The sequence below is a fragment of the Drosophila erecta genome, unplaced genomic scaffold (genome assembly GCF_003286155.1).
Source record: "Drosophila erecta strain 14021-0224.00,06,07 unplaced genomic scaffold, DereRS2 tig00000092-arrow-pilon, whole genome shotgun sequence".
Classification (NCBI taxonomy): domain Eukaryota; kingdom Metazoa; phylum Arthropoda; class Insecta; order Diptera; family Drosophilidae; genus Drosophila; species Drosophila erecta.
The window spans coordinates 4262448-4280466 of NW_020825207.1; the positions used below are offsets into that span (position 1 = coordinate 4262448).

An 18019-nucleotide genomic window follows, 5' to 3' on the forward strand; every position below is an offset into this window, starting at 1 on the left:
GCCCACCACTAGCTGGGCACCTGGTGATTTGGGGCTGCGTAAATTAACAACAAATAAATAAATGCAGCTGGGCCCCGGCAATCCAAATGTATGCATGCGACCCCTCACAAAATTCCACAGAGTTAGCTGAAAACCGCACTCAAAACGGTTAGCTATATCGCCTGGAGGCCTAGCCAAAATAATTTCGCCGCTGTGATGACGATTTCGTTCGACTCCGACAACTCCGAATTTTCATTCGTAATGGCCGCCCATAAGTAAAAACGTGTCCCGCTGCTGAAGAACGATTTTGAACGTTTGCGCTAAGCCAACTGCTAGAATTTAGCTGTAAACGGTGCGGCAGTGGTAAATACGCTGGAAACCCCATCATTAAATCATATAAGAGGCCCCAATGCCCGGCAAAGAGTGTGAAAAAAGTGCGTGAAAAAATCTAAATCGATTTTTTTGTTTGTGAAAAAAAAAATCATGCAGCGTTGGGCTTAGTGCGCAAAATGCTCGCCAGGGGGCGCTGACAAAACGTTCGGAGTGCCATCGGAACGAGAGGCCGGCCATTTAGCGTTGCCAACGGCGATTTATCGATAACGGCAGCGGTTTTAAAATATATATTTTGAAAGGAAAACAATATGTTGAAGTCATTTAAAAATTATAGCTGTGTATATTTAACTATTACCAATATCTGAAGGGGCTCTGAAGGGAAATTGCGGCCAATAAATCGGCGACCGCTCATCGTTATCGCCGCCGACGGCGCAAATTAATCGCGGCCCCGCAGTCCGCGGCGTCGTCGGTGTTCGGCTCTCTGGCCGCCATTATTGCTTTCCAGCGAAACCACGCTATACGCAAAATCGGGTTTATATGTGTAAATTTTTCGGGCGATTTATCAACCAGATTGCGTTCGCTGATGCACGAAAAGTGCGGTAAAGTGTGTGAAAAATTAGCGCTGGCCCAGAAAAATACACGCACTCGATGGCTGATTACTAATTAACTAGATAAAAGCAAAAAACAAAACCCACATGAGGCGGAGTTTGATTGCGTTTTTTTTCTCACTTAACAGAGTTCTGTACAAACAAAATGTTAGCTAACAGCGCTCTGCAAAGTGAAATATCTCGCGGAATAAGCAGTATTAAATTCGCCGCGTTTGTTTGAGATGTGTGTTTGCGCGCGTGTGTTTGTTTATGCCGCCTTTTTCTTCGTTTCGGCTTTCTACGATTTTGCACTTTATCGCATTTAAATTTAAGAAAAAAACCATGACTCATGGCGATCGTGTTTTTGTGCGTGCTTATATTAATTTAAAGCAGAAACTAAGAAATATACAATTGTATGTGGATTTGTGAGTTTTTTCCCGCGCGCGCTGCCCGCACTTTTCAATGTATGCGTGTGTGTGTTTGTGAGTTGTTTACTTACTAGTTTTTGTTGTTCTCAATTCTAGATTTTTTATCAGCCAACCGATAACACAACTGTCAAGGCGGAATAATAATAAATAATAACAAGAAGAGGAAGACAACAAAGAATCGAAAAGATAAAGAAAAAAAGGACACAATTTTGATTTAGCCTAAAACGATGATGAACTGAAATGTGCAAATTTGATGAACGTAATTATGCCAATTCACACAGAACCTTCGATTTCAACGTGAAAAATGTCGTCGACACATTTGCTGCATTCGCTGTCACTGTTGTTGCTACCACTGCGTTGTCGTCGTAATTGCCACCAGATCGTTTCCTTGGCCATTATTTTGCTGTCGGCGCTGTCAGCCAGAGCTCCCAAGGATCAAGGAGGACGACAGGCGAGGGAGGAGCAGGCGGAGGAGGAGGAGCGGCAGGCGGACCGCCGGGAGGGTGTCCAGGGGGAGGAGGAGGACACGCCCTACATAGTCGCCAATCCACACCCAATCCTCACCAGCAGTGGCACTACGTCTTCGGCCAGGGCAACGGGCACAGGGGCTGCGTTAACCAGCTGGCAGAGCAGCCACAGCCACCGCAGCCCCGGTGCTCACGATCGGGATCGGTGTCAGGAACAGGATCAGAAGCAGGAGCACCTGTTCTACCCCAGCAAGCCCTATCTCCAGCTAACAAATACAGCCCCCTCATCGACAGCGAGTAGAGGAGCCAACACAACGCCGACCGCGTATCGGAGTAGATCCTCCAGAATCCAAATTAGCAGTAGCAGCACTAGTCCTGCCCACTGCAGTTGGACCGCCGGAGCAATCGTAGCCTCCATAGCATCCATAGCCACCTAAGCAGCCGATTCCACTAGGCAAACTCTCAAAACAGCCACAGCAACAGCAAATAGAAACGTTCCACACACCACAACAACCCAACCCAAAACCAACCCCAACCAAAACCCAAACAAAAGCCAGCAAGATGTCCAAGCTGTCGTTCAGAGCCCGCCATTTGGATCCGTCCAAGCAGATGCCCATCTACTTGGCGGAGGAGCTGCCCGACCTGCCCGAGTACTCAGCCATCAACCGGGCAGTGCCTCAGATGCCCAGTGGCATGGAGAAGGAGGAGGAGTCGGTAAGTGGTTTATCAGTGATCCCATACTTTGGACGAGACTAATTTTGTCCCTTATCTCTTGCAGGAGCACCACTTGCAGCGGGCCATATGCACGGGCCTGATCATCCCTACGCCCGAGGTGCTGCAGACGGATCAGCCCTTCTACGATGCCTACTATCCGCCGGACTACAAGATGCCCCGCCAAATGATCCACATGCAACGTAAGCAATAATCAACTACTCGAGCAGATTTTGAATTCCCTATCAATATAAAATGCAATTAATAACTTAAGCAATTGTCGGCTGCTCAACTCCTTTTTTAAGTTGTGCAAGTGGTAGACCCAACCAGTATCTACAATACCAACTAATTAAATATTTCTGAACCCTCAGCTCTTGGGCTGGATACCGAGGTCCCTGACTACGACATGGACAGTGCCGATGAGGATTGGCTCAGTCAGCAGCAGCGCCTGGAGCTCACCGAACTTAAGTTCGAGCAGATGATGGACCGGCTGGAAAAGAGCTCCGGCCAAACGGTGGTCACGCTAAACGAGGCCAAGTCGCTGCTTAACCAGGACGACGAGACTAGCATATCCGTCTACGATTACTGGCTGAACAAACGCCTCAAGATGGTATTTAACCCTTAACTTGGCTATTGGCTGACGGCTATATACTAAAGCAACTCTCTTATTTACTCTGCAGCAACATCCGCTGATCCTCACGGTGAAAACTGAGAGTCGACCGGGGGCCAGCTCAAACAATCCGTACTTGGCTTTTCGTCGTCGCACCGAGAAAATGCAAACTCGCAAAAATCGTAAGAACGACGAGGCCTCCTACGAAAAGATGCTCAAGCTGCGGTAAGAATCGAGTGAAGTTTGCCTAATGTCGGTTGAGAAATTTGTCAATGCTGGCTAATCTTGCTACACTGCATTTACTGGACACTGAGCGTGCCAATTTTTATTGCTGATGCATCTCGAAACCTTTTACTGAATGCAATCCAACATTTTTCATCGCTGAACTTGAATCATCAAGTTGAATCGAACCCCTTTTTTGATGCATATAAATTTTAGTTATGTCCTATTTAAATTCTTCCAAATACACTTCTCTTGCACATATCCTTAAGTAGGAATTTTCCCGTGTATAACATTCCATTTGTAAAAAGCCAGGTAGTTTTCGTTAGCCAGCATATTTTATTGCCCAGCTTTCCATACCTGAACCTAACTAATCCCCTCTTTCCCTGTCCTCTAGACGTGACCTGCAGCGCGCCACCACTATACTGGAGATGGTGAGGCGACGCGAGGAGACGAAGCGCGATCATCTCAAGATGACGGTGAACATCTTCGAGAAGCGCGTTGAGATGCGCGACTTCAATGGTGCTGTCTACTCGGAGCTGAATTCTCAGTACAAGAACACAAGGTGCGTTTCCGGACACATCTCGTTTATGCAGAAAGGTACTGAAATACTCCTTGTTTATTTGCAGACCCGCGTATAATCCATTGTATACGAATCAATACTCACAAGGGGCGGCGGCGGTGGGAACGGCTGGTGCCATTCTAGCCGCCCTGCCCACGGGTCTGCTGCCGGGCGGTGCTGGAGCGGCAGGCAATACGAATGTCTTCGGCTCAGCGTCGCAGTACCTGAACTCGTCGAATCTGACAATGGGTAAGGGTGGGATTACATTTAGTGTTTGATTGCAGATGTCCTAATCACACTGCGTTGAATTAATCAGGAAATTTTCAGTCAGAAATGAAATTCATCAGCTTATTTTGCTATTTTTGTTTCCTTAAGTTATCTCCCTATTCTTCATTTAAAACTATAGGGCTATTGAACACACTTAAACTGATCTCTGCAAAACTTTATTATCTGTCACACAATATTGAACCGAATCTCCAATTGCTCTTCTAGATGCCATCAGTGGCAGTGGGAACGGGAGCAGCAGTCGCAAGGAGAAGCGTCCTTACAAGAAGCGCAAGCACAAATTGCCACGCGAAAAGCAGCAGCACCAGCAACACCAACCGCAGCAGCACCAACAACAGCAGCAACAACAGTATTTGCCGGCGTCTGGTGGCGCCGGAGTCTCGCCCGCGCACCACCTGCCCCACCACTTGCACCACCTCAGCAGGCAGCAGAGTGCCTCGCCGGCGGCCAACGACTCGATTGCAGACAGCGAGGAGGATGAGTACTTTGGCGCCGGTGCCCAGAATGGCAACAAGCTGGGCTCCGAGAGCGAGGAAGAGACGCCGTTTGCATTTAGGCGCAGGTCAAGCTGTGTTTACCTGCCGGTAAGTGTTTTAATATCCAAGCTTGGATCTAAAAGTTAGGCAGAGTTTAATTGCTCCCATTTGCATAACAGACTCGACACCGAGATGGTCGCTATCCGTGGGACTCAGCCGACGAGGAGATGGCGCCCAGTGGTGCTTGCTCGGATGCTAAATACCGATACACACTGACCTCCCTCAATTATCCCAGGTTTGTTGCCACTCTATTTGGCCAATGTAAATGCCCATACTCACCTCAAATCGGGCTAATTTTACAGACCACGCTGCATTGGCTTCGCACGTCGTCGATTGGGTCGTGGTGGTCGCATCCTGCTGGACCGGGCCACAACGAATTTCGATGACTTCTGGTCGCAGCTAGACTACACGGTGATGGAAAGCGTGGTGGTCGATAAGTGTAGCGATAAAATCAAGCAAGAGGAACCCGATCAGCTGTGCAAGCCCAGTTCACCGCCCACGGTGGTGGATCTGGTTCCCGCCGGAAAACCCGTCGATGGTGAGCATTCTGTTCCTGATCTGATAAAAGAGGAACCGCCAAGCGATGCAGAGAAACCTGCTACTGGAACGGAATCTGCGCTAGAGAACAAAGAACGGGAGCTTGAGGAGAAATTTGAGAACGAAGTAGATGATGAATTCCTAGCCAGTGATGATGACAATGTGTCACGGCTTGGAATCTACAGCTCAGCGGTTACGTTACCCCAAAGTTGGGCCGATCATCGCCAGAAACGCCGCCGCCTGCGTCGCAAGAAGCAACAGTTGCGAGAACTTAATGCCGCGAAGCGTTTAAAGAGATCCTCGGAAGCGGTAGCAACAGCTGAAGAGGTTCAACTGGAGGATGAGGACACCAAACCAGATCTGCGTCCATTGCCCAGGGCCTACCTTCAGCGTTTGGCATTGGCTCTGGGCCAAAAACTGAAGATGGAAGAGGATGAGAATACGGAAGTTTCCGAGAATTTGTCGCCAGAGTTGCTGGAGAAGAATGATCCGGAGCAGTTGCAGCCCCCGCGAGCCAATCATCAGCAACACCACCGTTCCAACCACAACAACAACAACAATACCGTGTTGAACAACAACAATAGTAGTAGTAGTAACGTTATGAATAAGGATGTTAGCATTAGCGAAAAAATCAATGTGATAAAGCAGGAGGCGGAGGAGCTCGTCGGCGCCACATGCGAGGATCAACCGGTAGCCTCCACCTCGGCGGCAGCGGCCGCCGCTCGTGCCGTTGAAGCAGCCGCTGCAGCGGAGGCAGCCGCATCGACGGTCACGCTTGCGGCAACGAATCCGGAACCCACGCTGGAGGAAGTGGCGAAGACGATAAAGCGCGAGCTGATCGATGCCGACGACTCCAACGAGCCGCTGAGCAGCATTCGCACCGCAGCTGTCCTGCAGTCCGCGCAGACCTCCGTTTCCGAACTCATGGACGATGAAGCGGAGGACGATGTCAATCTCGCCCAGCTGAGCAGTATCATTCGGCATACAGCGGTCAAGAAGGAACTGGAGGCCCAGCAGCATCAGCAACAGGTACAGCACGAACAGATGCAGGCCGCCAGGAAGATGGAAGAGGATGAAGCTGCTCCCTGTCTGAACCAGCTGCCGGACGTGATTCGCTTACGAAATCTCCGCAACAGCCAAGTGCATGCGAGGCCCAAGGACCTCTTTATACAAGCTCCTGTTGATGAAGAATTCAATGTAGACTACATGGGTGGACTGTCGCCCACTTCCAGCCAGCGGCTAGATATCTGCAATGAGCTTCTCTCGGAGATTCGGCGCGATTGGCTTCACTTCCGGCCCAAAACTCCCACAGATGAGCTCTCCGATAGCCAAGATTGCGAAGTGGGCAAGATGTGTGATAGTCATGCTGTCGACTGGACACAGGACACTTCCATAAGTGTGGAACTCAATCGCTTAGGAAAGCGAGAAGCAGAGGAAAGCGATTCCAGCTCGTACTTCTTGAGCAGCGGCTTTAAATACAGGGATCTCGAGTCAGATGCCCAATTGCTGCAAACGGTTCAAGCTCAGGACTATGCTCGCGGCAGCAGCAAGAGTCCAAACTGCTCTGGGTCAGGATCGGGATCTGCTCTTGAGTTTAACCTCAGTGGTGGTGACTCCCTAAACGATATCAACAACCTGTTGGGCGATGATGACGAGGACAACAACCACGAGCATATGCTGGACAACATTTTGCAGGAGTGCGCCATGGATGATCCCAAGGCATTGAACCAAGCTACTAGTTTTTGGAACGGTATCCTAGATGGTGAGGCAGCGGACGATCAGTTGTTGGATTGTATAGACGAGAAGAAACCCAAGGTGGGTGCAGCCGATTCATCGAAGCGCACGGGTCGCAACCGCAAGACAAGATTGACCCTCACTCCGGTGGGTAGCTCGGCATTTACTGTGTGTCCGACGGCGGAGACTCTTAAGGAGCGTGAACATTTCTTCAGTCAAGCACCGCCAGTAGGAGTTCCGCCCAAAGAGGAACCTCCAGCAGAAGTTGAACAGCCGGAAGTTGTGGTCAAGGAAACACCCAATGTGCTTGTGAAGGTTGAGTTTGTGGAGGAACCCCAGTCGGAGGTTGTTCCCGTTGCCCCACAGCCGCAACCGGTTCAGCCACAGGCCATTGCTTTGCCCACGACGCAGCTGATCAACATACCCGCCCAGATAACCACGCAGAAGCAGCAGCAGCAGCAACAGCAGCCACAGGTGACGCAATTGCTCAATCAGTTTGCCAACGCTGGTCCGCAGATCATCGCCCGCACAGAATACGGCGGAGGAGCAGCTGTGGGTGATATAGTGACCATAACCCCGCACACGGGCAGCAGTCCACTCCCCACACTCACCGCCCAGCAGCAACTGCAGCACCAGTTGGCGCAGGCTCAACTCCGTAATGTGACCGTCCAGCAGCGGCAGGCGACACCCCAAAACCCCAATCAAAATCAAAATCCCCAGCAGCAGTTGCTTTTCCAAATGCAGCGGGATCCTTCGCGCTCCCTGACGCCCCTACAAGCTGCCGGCGCTGGCGCCACTGGCAACCATTTGATCTACACAACAAGCTGCGGCGAGATTGTCACAGCAGGAGCTGCAGCTTCTGCCTCTCAAAAGGTCACATATGCCATCCAGAAAGCCGGAGTCTCAAGTGGAGGAGCCACCACCGCTTCTATTGGACCCAACACAGTCATCACGCTGTCCAATGTAAAGGTGCAGAACGATGATATCTCCTCTGGTGGTAGTGGCAACTCGGGATCCAGTGTGAATATCATCAACACGGCCAGTGGCCAGCAGCTAGCCGTGCACAGCATTGCCGGAATGCAACAGCAGGGCCAACAACAGGTGCAACAGGTGACCACCAGTACGCCGTTGCTTGTCGCCACACCCACTCGCAACAATGTGCAACAGCAACAGCAGCAGCTGGTGCAGCAGCAACCAATTGTTTGGCGCCAGGTGAGCGGAACGAACACGGCGGTGGCTACCACAGCAGTGCTCTCCACCACGGTGGACTCCTCGCCGAAGGCGGTAACCAACCAGATCCTTTGGACCAGCCGGGCCACCCAGAAGAGGCAGCTCAACGGACCGGAAAATACAGGTAAGAGGCGGAATCGAAAATTCGTGATGTACCCTCTAGATTTTTGAAAACTTTCTCGGCTTTCGAATGTCAATTTGGTATCTGTTGTCCGGTTTCTTCTATTATATATATTCTTAAGGATTTGCTATCATATATTAAATAAGTAATTTACATTGCAGACATCAACAAACTACTCCTCAATCGTAAGTTGCCGCGTAAGCAGCAGATACAACAGCACCAACAGATTCAACTGACCAAGCAGCAGCTTCAACAATTGGTGCAGCATGAGGAGTTGGATGAACTGGTGGCCACATCCACGGGCAACAGTGGCGATCAGATGGAAACCGGCGATGGACTGCAGCAGCAACAACAACAGCAGCAGCAGCAACAACAACAGCAGCAGCTGCAAAAGTTCAGCAAGGTGATCAAGATGTCGCAGTTTCCACTGCTCGTCTCGGATGTAAGTCTGCAGCAGCAACAGTCGGTGTCTGGCCAAGCTCAGCAGCAGCAATTAAAGCCAAACTCTGCAGCGGCGATTGCAGCTAATCACAACTACAGCCTGCACCCCGGCTCCACGGCGATCATCACCGCCCAGGCGACACCCCAGCAGACCAACAAGATCTTCCTGACCAGCAGTAACAGTGGTGGCGGCGGATCCGCTGGCAACTTCACCATCGCCACTGCCAGCGAACTGCAAGCGGCAGCAGCCGGCCAAAAGCTCCACTACAAGGAGCTGCCCAACTCCAACCTTAAGCTGAACTTTGTGAGCAGTGCGGGGACGGGTGAGCAAACGCAGCAGGTGGGCGCCACAACTGTGCTGCTGAACAAATCCCAACAGCAGCAGCAACAGCAGCATCAGAAGCTCAAAACGTTGGCCACCACGGGGAATTCGCAAGCTGGCCAGGGTGACAAGCGAGTGCTGTACACCAGTCTGCTGAATGTAAAACCGCTGCAGAAGAACAACAGTGGCCAGATGCAGATGCAACTGGGACCGGGAGGATTGCAACAGGTGCTCCGGGGACGACTCAACAATTCGGCGCTCATTACTAGAACGCTGCCGCTCGGCACCACGGTTAACAGTACCGGTGGTGCTGTAGGTCCTTCGACCATCAGGCAGTTGGTTACCACGAACGCGAACAACGTGAGCAGCCAAGATGGCAACCTACTGAGTGCGAAGGAAGTGGGGAAAGCCCTGACAGTGGAGCAGGTGATAGCCAGCGCTAACAACGGAGGCGTGGTGCTGCCCACGAGCAACAACAATAATAACAATGGCAGTGGAGGTGGCGGAAACGGAGGACCTTTAAACAGCGGTGTCAATGCCACGGGAGCTGGCGGAGGAGGATCTGCTGGCGCGGGCGTGGGGGGAGCTGGTGTGACGTCCACCATCAACAGATGAGACGCGGATGGCAGCGGCAGCAACAGCTAACATCGAGCACAACCCTTGCAAGTGCCCAACGGCCCTCTGCTCAGTTTGGCATCAACGCAAACGGAGGCGGAAGCCCAGGCGGTGGCCATATCCCTGCCTCTGGCGGACGCCCAAGTGGCCTTGGGCCAGCTCTTGCAGCAGCACCACTGCAGCTGCACCCTCTGTTTGGTGAAGAAAAGCGAGCTGGTCTAAGGTCGATCACTTAGTAGGTTTTCCACAACTTCATGCGCATTCACAAAAGCAGCGCACTCCCAGAAATCCCTCCAACTTGTTGGTGTGAATAAAGCTTATGCAGAAGCGAAATGTAACCATCAAATGGATAATCTGTAAGCCAGAATAGAAAGGGCCAAGAGAGTGGGGTGAATAGGAGGTGTTGTATAGATAATTGCCACCATTAACAAAGTTCGCTTAATTTGATTTTCTATAGCCTATATATAGAAGCATATGTGTATAATGATTTAGGTCTTATTTTTCAAGATCGCCTAACCCTAAAACCATAATAAGAATTAAATTAATAAAACAAATATATATATATATGTACAATGTATATGAAAATGCATACAGAGAACTTGGCTCTTTCTCTTGGGCTAGAGATGTCAACCAATCCAATCCAAGCTCCATTCTCCATTCTCACCCCTCCTGTCCAACGCCAATAACCACAGCAAAAACTCAAGTGTTAAATAGCAAACTGTAAATATTCGATAATAATTGCGAAACACACAAGAAAACAGCAAGAAATAATTGTAATAAAACTATGTTTAGTGATACGATTAGTTGTAACGATGGAGGAGAAAGCACTTCTCTCCGGCTTATGCCGTTTCAGAACCACGCGCTTTAGCCGGGCTGCTCCACCGATGACCCGTCGCCCCCATCTGGCACCACCCTGAACCCAAAAATTTGGGGCGCGGCAAGTCGGGGGCAGCCCGTAGAAACAAAAACAAAAGAGTAACAAAAACATTTTTCAATGTACGTAAATTAAATTAACTTATCCTGTAACTTAAACGAAAAGAAAACACATTAAAACTATATTTAGTTTTTTTAACTAAGGAATGCAACTTCAAAAGGCAACTGATTGTGTGAGATGTTGGGAGTTGCAGAAGAACACTACTATTGTATGCTATTATTATTATTATTTTTTGTACAAGGTAATAATTTTAATTGTATTCGTAACGGCAAACGTAAAAGCATGTTTATGCGATGGCGGCACGAGCTACGTCGGCATAAACATCATAATAATAAAGATATAATATAAACTATAATGATAACGATAATATTTTAAAATCCAAAACAAAAACCGAGTAAAGCAAAACGAAAAAACAAAAATATTTAACAATAATTATGTAGCGATGTAATTTCGTAGTTTGTAAATTGTAGATCGGTAAGAGCGTAAGCAAGAGCGATAATAAAATGGAAAACAAATTGCAAACTTAAACCGAGCAGAACTCTGATTAATCCAAAATTCGTTCAGCAACAACTGAAAGCGAGATCATCATTTTCCGTTTGGTTTCCCATTTTCAGTTTCAGCACTCGTACTCCTCATCAGATTCTCCAAATCCACCTCCAACTGAGGGATTGCATGTTAGTATCTTACATCTTACATCTTACATCTCGTACCTTAAATGTGTAGTATCGGAATATCTGACGATGGCCACAGTTTCAGTCTTCTTCGATCCTTCCTTTATCCTCAATAAAACATAAAACATAAAACATAAATCATATATCCATATATACCGATTGTGATGCGTACAACTTTTATGATTTGACACTTCTGCAACAGCAAATACGGGTAAACAAGAACACGAAACTCTTTCAAACCAGTCAACATATAACAAATTAGTAAGCAGAATATATAAAGTGAATTAGAGCTGTGTATATAAATATAAATACATTAATGCCGACTGTCTGATATCCGAGTAAACATTTATCTTTCCATTTTCCATTTTCGGATCATCGATGCAAAACAAACTTAAGGAGAAATTGAGCAGAAGTTTAGTAAAAATCCATGAAATCATAGCTTTGACTTTGTAAGAGTTTTTTAACTCATTTTTGTCTAGTACTTTACAATATCTGTAAATAGTTATGACTAACCATAGTTATAATAACCAGCCTTGGTCTGAATTCCGATTGCTCTTTGAGATTAATTCCGTAATTACATATTTCTTTCCATTAAAACTGATTTTCCATTGTCCCAAAAGCACGACATTTCTTAAGATTTCCAAGACATTAATTAATTTTTGTGATTCGGTTGCAAGCTGTGTTCAGAACAAGGCTGAATATTCATATTTTTTATATGTACTTAACAGTTTTCCACTTCTTTTGCATGAAGTGTAAACGTAAAATACAAAGGGAAATTATACAATATATTGAAAACAAATATTTATGTATTATATATAATCGATACAGCCATTTTGCGTATTCGTATTCGAACTTAACCAAAACTACATGTGAAATTGTTTACAGCGAAGGCAGCAGATACAGATACTCTAGATTCTAGAGGATACGACCTGTGCGTAGAAGTTACCCATCCCATTTCACTCCAGTACATCCTATCAGCCTATCGATTACGCTCTATAACTAACTAATACGTGAAAATTACCAATCGAGTATTAATAGCTTAATCTGCATGTAGCCTCTCTGTATAGATCTTAAAGTACTAGAGATTCTAAAGATTTTAAGGTACATTTTGAGTTTTTTTCTTGCCGTTTACTTGAATTTTATTTAATGATTTCAATCATTTTCTTACATTTTCGGGGACTTAGTGCCCATTGAATCGAATCCAAACCACTTAGCAGTTGTGCTGATTCCCTTATCAAATATTGTATATGAATGTATTGTTAGTAAACCAAAAAAAAAAAGAGAAAACTGGAAACGCTTGTTGTGGTAATTAAGTAATGAAATCCAAAACAAAAAGAATACGTATGTATGTTTAATTAATAAATATTTAATCTACATTAATGAGACTACTTGCAATACTGTAAAAAATTAAACGAAGCACAAGAAAACAAGACAAACGATTAACGAGAATATTAAACCAATATTATCGTAGAGATCGATGGATAATTAAATATACTTATGATTAAAAAGGAAAATAATAAACAGCCTAAGCGATTTTAACTGTTTCTTGCATAAGCAAACAAGAAGTTTACCATTACACATTTAGGTGCATAAAGCTGAGAACTCATTGAAATTTGTGTAATTACGAATCGGATACGGATTGCGGGCCATATCCCTTCCATAGAAGTGTCCGAATTTCAAAGGTGTACATATAATAAACCGATATATAAATATAAATATCAGCGGTGATGAGCAATTACGAATATTACGGAAAAACTAATTGAAAGCTGACAGAATTCAAAAATGCAACCAAAATTAAATGCAAAACGACAGAGTGCATGATTACGACATGAAATAAAAAGTATAAAAAATTTAAAAACCATTGTGCGATTTTACTTTGGAGGCCGATAAGTATCGGACTTGTTCAACTAAGGTCAAATGGGAATCGTTAAGATACAAAGTGATTCAATTAGATACCAACCTATTTACTTTAATCACACATTACAATTTCAATCGCGTTACAATTTCGCGTTCAATTAACACTCCGATAGCCAAGTTCGTTTCGGCCTACAAAGCTGTCAAATGGGTTTGGTTTTTTTATTAATTTTTTTTATTTTTTTTTGTGTTGGCTGGGAGTGTGTTTACTTTTGCGCCTCGTTAAAGCGCCAAAATCAATTAGGGGCGGCTCGACGTTTGACAAAAAACTTTGAGAAACCAGCAAAAAACCAAATCGAAATCGAAAATCACACGAAACGCAAAAAGACTGAAATTGAGTTTTGTAAATTGGCAACAGATGCGAATAAATGAATGCCAAACTGGCATTGGTCGAATCAAAGAGAGTTGCGTTGCCCGAATGCAAAAGCTACAGTACTTCATCGCTAACAGTTTTCTATATTGGGTTAGTTAGTGAGCTACAAAACCCTTTCCCCACTTGTATTGTTTTTTTAATTGCCAAATAAAAGACCTTTTGCGGGGATTGAGACCTTTAAAGGACCTCTATATTGTTCTCCAGACAGGACAATAAAACAGATAGCCCTTGGTTGCCCCCCTCACACACTTTGCGGTGCGCTTCGTCACTAAGGTTCTATCCTTAATGGAGTGCTAGCACCATTGGGGCGAGTGTTGTGCAGTCAATTTAATTCGATTAGAGGGCCCCGTTTCAATATTTAGTCTGTAGCTAATGTCGACTGTACTTGCAGTGTCCACTCTCCCTGTCCGTGTTTATATGTATCTTTCTGTTGGTGCGAAGTGAGTTCGATTTTGGCATCGATTTCACATGCATTTGGTGCGTCGAGACTTGGGCTTCCAATCTGCTGCTGCTGGAGGCTGGTGTTAAATATTTGAAAGCCATGCCGTTGCAGTTGTCACTCACTCCGGTGGCTGCCGCTGCCGTTGCTGCTACTTCTGCTGCTGCTGCTGCTGCTGCTGCTGCGGCAGAGATCTGGAAAAGGAGTCGGGCAACAGAAGCTCATTTTGCTGTCATGTCGAGGTGTCATGTTGCAATGTCCCAGCTGCCGTTCAAACCAAAAAAGAAAAACGAAAAATAAGAGCCGAAAAACCAAAAATCTGGCATGAAATTTGTACAACGGTACGTTGACACTCGCCTATCAAGATGTGCATATCGCCTGACCTTTATTAGCATACGAGTGTGTGCTCCTGCCGCATTAAAGATGCAATTAAGGCGCTCCCACCACCCCCTTTTACTTTCCCCTGTGGGTCAGGTCTGCGGGGAGCAGTCAACTTTGTTTCTTTCCTAATTTGATTGCCTCGCTTAGATTTCTGGGCGACGCTTGCAGAGATCGTGACCAGGACAGCCTGTTGCCGCACCTCCAGCCTCCGCCATTGTCGAATCTCAGCTACGAGTTCTGCAGCCCCCTTCTTTCTCCATTCACCATTCTCCATTCTCCGCTCTGCAGTCTTCGCTCTTCGCGCTTGTCGTTTTTCGCTTTTTTTAATTGGCTACATGACGCGCCAACTGCTCTAAGACGCTAAGTAACATGGATATGGCCCAGACAAGACATAAGAAGTACCTCCTCCAACTGCATGCAGTGAGAAAAATAGTCGCTGAAATCGCGTTCATAACTTGGGTGCTGAACTTATAGTTCTAAAAACGATAATATGCTCGAAAATTACTAGTTAACTCAATGTCATTTATCTTAATCCACGAGTTAAGCTGACTTTTCCCATGATCCCTTTTAGTCTTTTTGCCTCAGTGTTATCCTGCTCGTTGCTGCGCCATATTTTGCACTCAATTCCAGGTGCCGACTCCTGGCTACTCCTCCTCATCTTCAGCCCCATCCTGGCCCAGCTTTAGCCCGCTCCTCTTGCCGAGTGTCGCAGTTTGTTTGTTGTTTGCTGACTGCTTCGTTAGCATTGTCATCCGTTGATTTAAGCCACTTTTGTTAGCTGGTTGGGAACAGGAATGGCATTCGGAATCCGTATCGATGAGACCCGCAGGCTGTGTGAATATCGGAGGACTTTCCTTTCGCCGCTGACCTTTTGGCTTGACATGATGTTTATTATAATGCAGCCATGTCGGGCTGCATGTGTGCTTTCTGTGCTGTTTCGGAATTGATGGGAAAATCAGTTTAAGCTTTTTTGTGCAGTTAGCAGCTCATTAGCGAAGGCTGTCAGAGCTGTGAAAGCCATTTAAGATTCACAAACCGCTCAGAACTGTCACGTCCACAGTTTTGAAAAATGTTTGCATATTTTTTTACTTTCTTATTAGTCTTGTAAATTTCTATCGATTTGCCGAAAAACTGTTTACTACGCGCACTCTACCGTCCACAAACCGCCCAAAACTACCACGCCCACACTCTTGAACATTTTCTTTTCATTTCTTAATTTTATTCTCAATTTTTACCGATATTCCAGAAAATCATGAAATTTCTCTTTCGCACTTCCACCAGCTGATTTACGGGTATCTGATAGTCGGTAAACCCGACTATAGCATACCATCTTTTTCTGTAACTTTTTTGATGTGAAGTTCTTAACTCCATAACTCAACTAATCTTAATCGGATTTTGAAGTGGCATACCTCTAAATGTTTCTGGCGTAATTCTCTAAAAAACTGCATTCAAATTTAAAAATTTATTTTTTGAAATATTTTTGTAATTTTTTTTATGTGATGATGTGTAGAAATTCAACAAAGTTAAGAAATGTCCCATGGCTGAAGTTCAAAACTTCATAACTCAACTTATCTTCATCGGATTTTGAAGTGGCATACCTCTAAATGTTTCTGGCGCAATTCTCTAAAAAACTGCATTCAAATTTAAAAATTTATTTTTTTGAAATATTTTTGTAATTTTTTTGATGTGATGATGTGTAGAAATTCAACAAAGTTAAGAAATGTCCCAAGGCTGAAGTTCAAAACTCCATAACTCAACTAATCTTAATCGGATTTTGAAGTGGCATACCTCTAAATGTTTCTGGCGCAATTCTCTAAAAAACTGCATTCAAATTTAAAAATTTATTTTTTTTTTATATTTTTGTAATTTTTTTGATGTGATGATGTGTAGAAATTCAACAAAGTTAAGAAATGTCCCAAGGCTGAAGTTCAAAACTTCATAACTCAACTTATCTTCATCGGATTTTGAAGTGGCATACCTCTAAATGTTTCTGGCGCAATTCTCTAAAAAACTGCATTCAAATTTAAAAATTTATTTTTTTGAAATATTTTTGTAATTTTTTTGATGTGATGATGTGTAGAAATTCAACAAAGTTAAGAAATGTCCCAAGGCTGAAGTTCAAAACTTCATAACTCAACTTATCTTCATCGGATTTTGAAGTGGCATACCTCTAAATGTTTCTGGCGCAATTCTCTAAAAAACTGCATTCAAATTTAAAAATTTATTTTTTTGAAATATTTTTGTAATTTTTTTGATGTGATGATGTGTAGAAATTCAACAAAGTTAAGAAATGTCCCAAGGCTGAAGCTCAAAACTCCATAACTCAACTAATCTTAATCGGATTTTGAAGTGGCATACCTCTAAATGTTTCTGGCGTAATTCTCTAAAAAACTGCATTCAAATTTAAAAATTTATTTTTTTGAAATATTTTTGTAATTTTTTTGATGTGATGATGTGTGAAATTCAACAAAGTTAAGAAATGTCCCAAGGCTGAAGTTCAAAACTCCATAACTCAACTAATCTTAATCGGATTTTGAAGTGGCATACCTCTAAATGTTTCTGGCGCAATTCTCTAAAAAACTGCATTCAAATTTAAAAATTTATTTTTTTTTTATATTTTTGTAATTTTTTTGATGTGATGATGTGTAGAAATTCAACAAAGTTAAGAAATGTCCCAAGGCTGAAGTTCAAAACTTCATAACTCAACTTATCTTCATCGGATTTTGAAGTGGCATACCTCTAAATGTTTCTGGCGCAATTCTCTAAAAAACTGCATTCAAATTTAAAAATTTATTTTTTTGAAATATTTTTGTAATTTTTTTGATGTGATGATGTGTAGAAATTCAACAAAGTTAAGAAATGTCCCAAGGCTGAAGCTCAAAACTCCATAACTCAACTAATCTTAATCGGATTTTGAAGTGGCATACCTCTAAATGTTTCTGGCGTAATTCTCTAAAAAACTGCATTCAAATTTAAAAATTTATTTTTTTGAAATTTTTTTGTAATTTTTTTGATGTGATGATGTGTAGAAATTCAACAAAGTTAAGAAATGTCCCAAGGCTGAAGCTCAAAACTCCATAACTCAACTAATCTTAATCGGATTTTGAAGTGGCATACCTCTAAATGTTTCTGGCGCAATTCTCTAAAATACTGCATTCAAATTTAAAAATTTATTTTTTTGAAATATTTTTGTAATTTTTTTGATGTGATGATGTGTAGAAATTCAACAAAGTTAAGAAATGTCCCAAGGCTGAAGCTCAAAACTCCATAACTCAACTAATCTTAATCGGATTTTGAAGTGGCATACCTCTAAATGTTTCTGGCGCAATTCTCTAAAAAACTGCATTCAAATTTAAAAATTTATTTTTTTGAAATATTTTTGTAATTTTTTTGATGTGATGATGTGTAGAAATTCAACAAAGTTAAGAAATGTCCCAAGGCTGAAGCTCAAAACTCCATAACTCAACTAATCTTAATCGGATTTTGAAGTGGCATACCTCTAAATGTTTCTGGCGCAATTCTCTAAAAAACTGCATTCAAATTTAAAAATTTATTTTTTTGAAATATTTTTGTAATTTTTTTGATGTGAT

The 18019-nt window shown here is 44.1% G+C and overlaps 1 protein-coding gene across 2 annotated transcripts; it reads left to right on the forward strand.

The window, feature by feature from the left end:
* The first annotated feature begins 155 nt into the window (after positions 1 to 155).
* LOC6546860 lies at positions 156 to 12263 on the forward strand. 2 transcript variants are annotated; one of them, XM_015156097.2, is made up of 11 exons: positions 156 to 413; positions 1424 to 2508; positions 2573 to 2708; positions 2877 to 3115; positions 3186 to 3340; positions 3732 to 3899; positions 3964 to 4145; positions 4389 to 4765; positions 4837 to 4952; positions 5020 to 8342; positions 8501 to 12263. In XM_015156097.2, the coding sequence occupies exons 2-11, from the start codon at positions 2356 to 2358 to the stop codon at positions 9715 to 9717; spliced, it is 6066 nt and encodes a 2021-aa protein (XP_015011583.1). In that variant the 5' UTR covers positions 156 to 413; positions 1424 to 2355; the 3' UTR covers positions 9718 to 12263. The 2 variants fall into 2 exon arrangements, with proteins under 2 accessions (XP_015011583.1, XP_001976056.1); XM_001976020.3 differs by lacking the exon at positions 156 to 413 and adding an exon at positions 439 to 911.
* Positions 12264 to 18019: the final 5756 nt, after the last annotated feature.

Bases quoted from the DNA above. Each gene is read 5' to 3' on its own strand.
- LOC6546860 (XM_015156097.2), top strand. From the start codon at position 2,356: ATGTCCAAGCTGTCGTTCAGAGCCCGCCATTTGGATCCGTCCAAGCAG. The intron at 2,509-2,572 runs GTAAGTGGTTTA...TATCTCTTGCAG, and splicing joins TGGAGAAGGAGGAGGAGTCG to GAGCACCACTTGCAGCGGGC. The intron at 3,341-3,731 runs GTAAGAATCGAG...CCTGTCCTCTAG, and splicing joins GAAAAGATGCTCAAGCTGCG to ACGTGACCTGCAGCGCGCCA.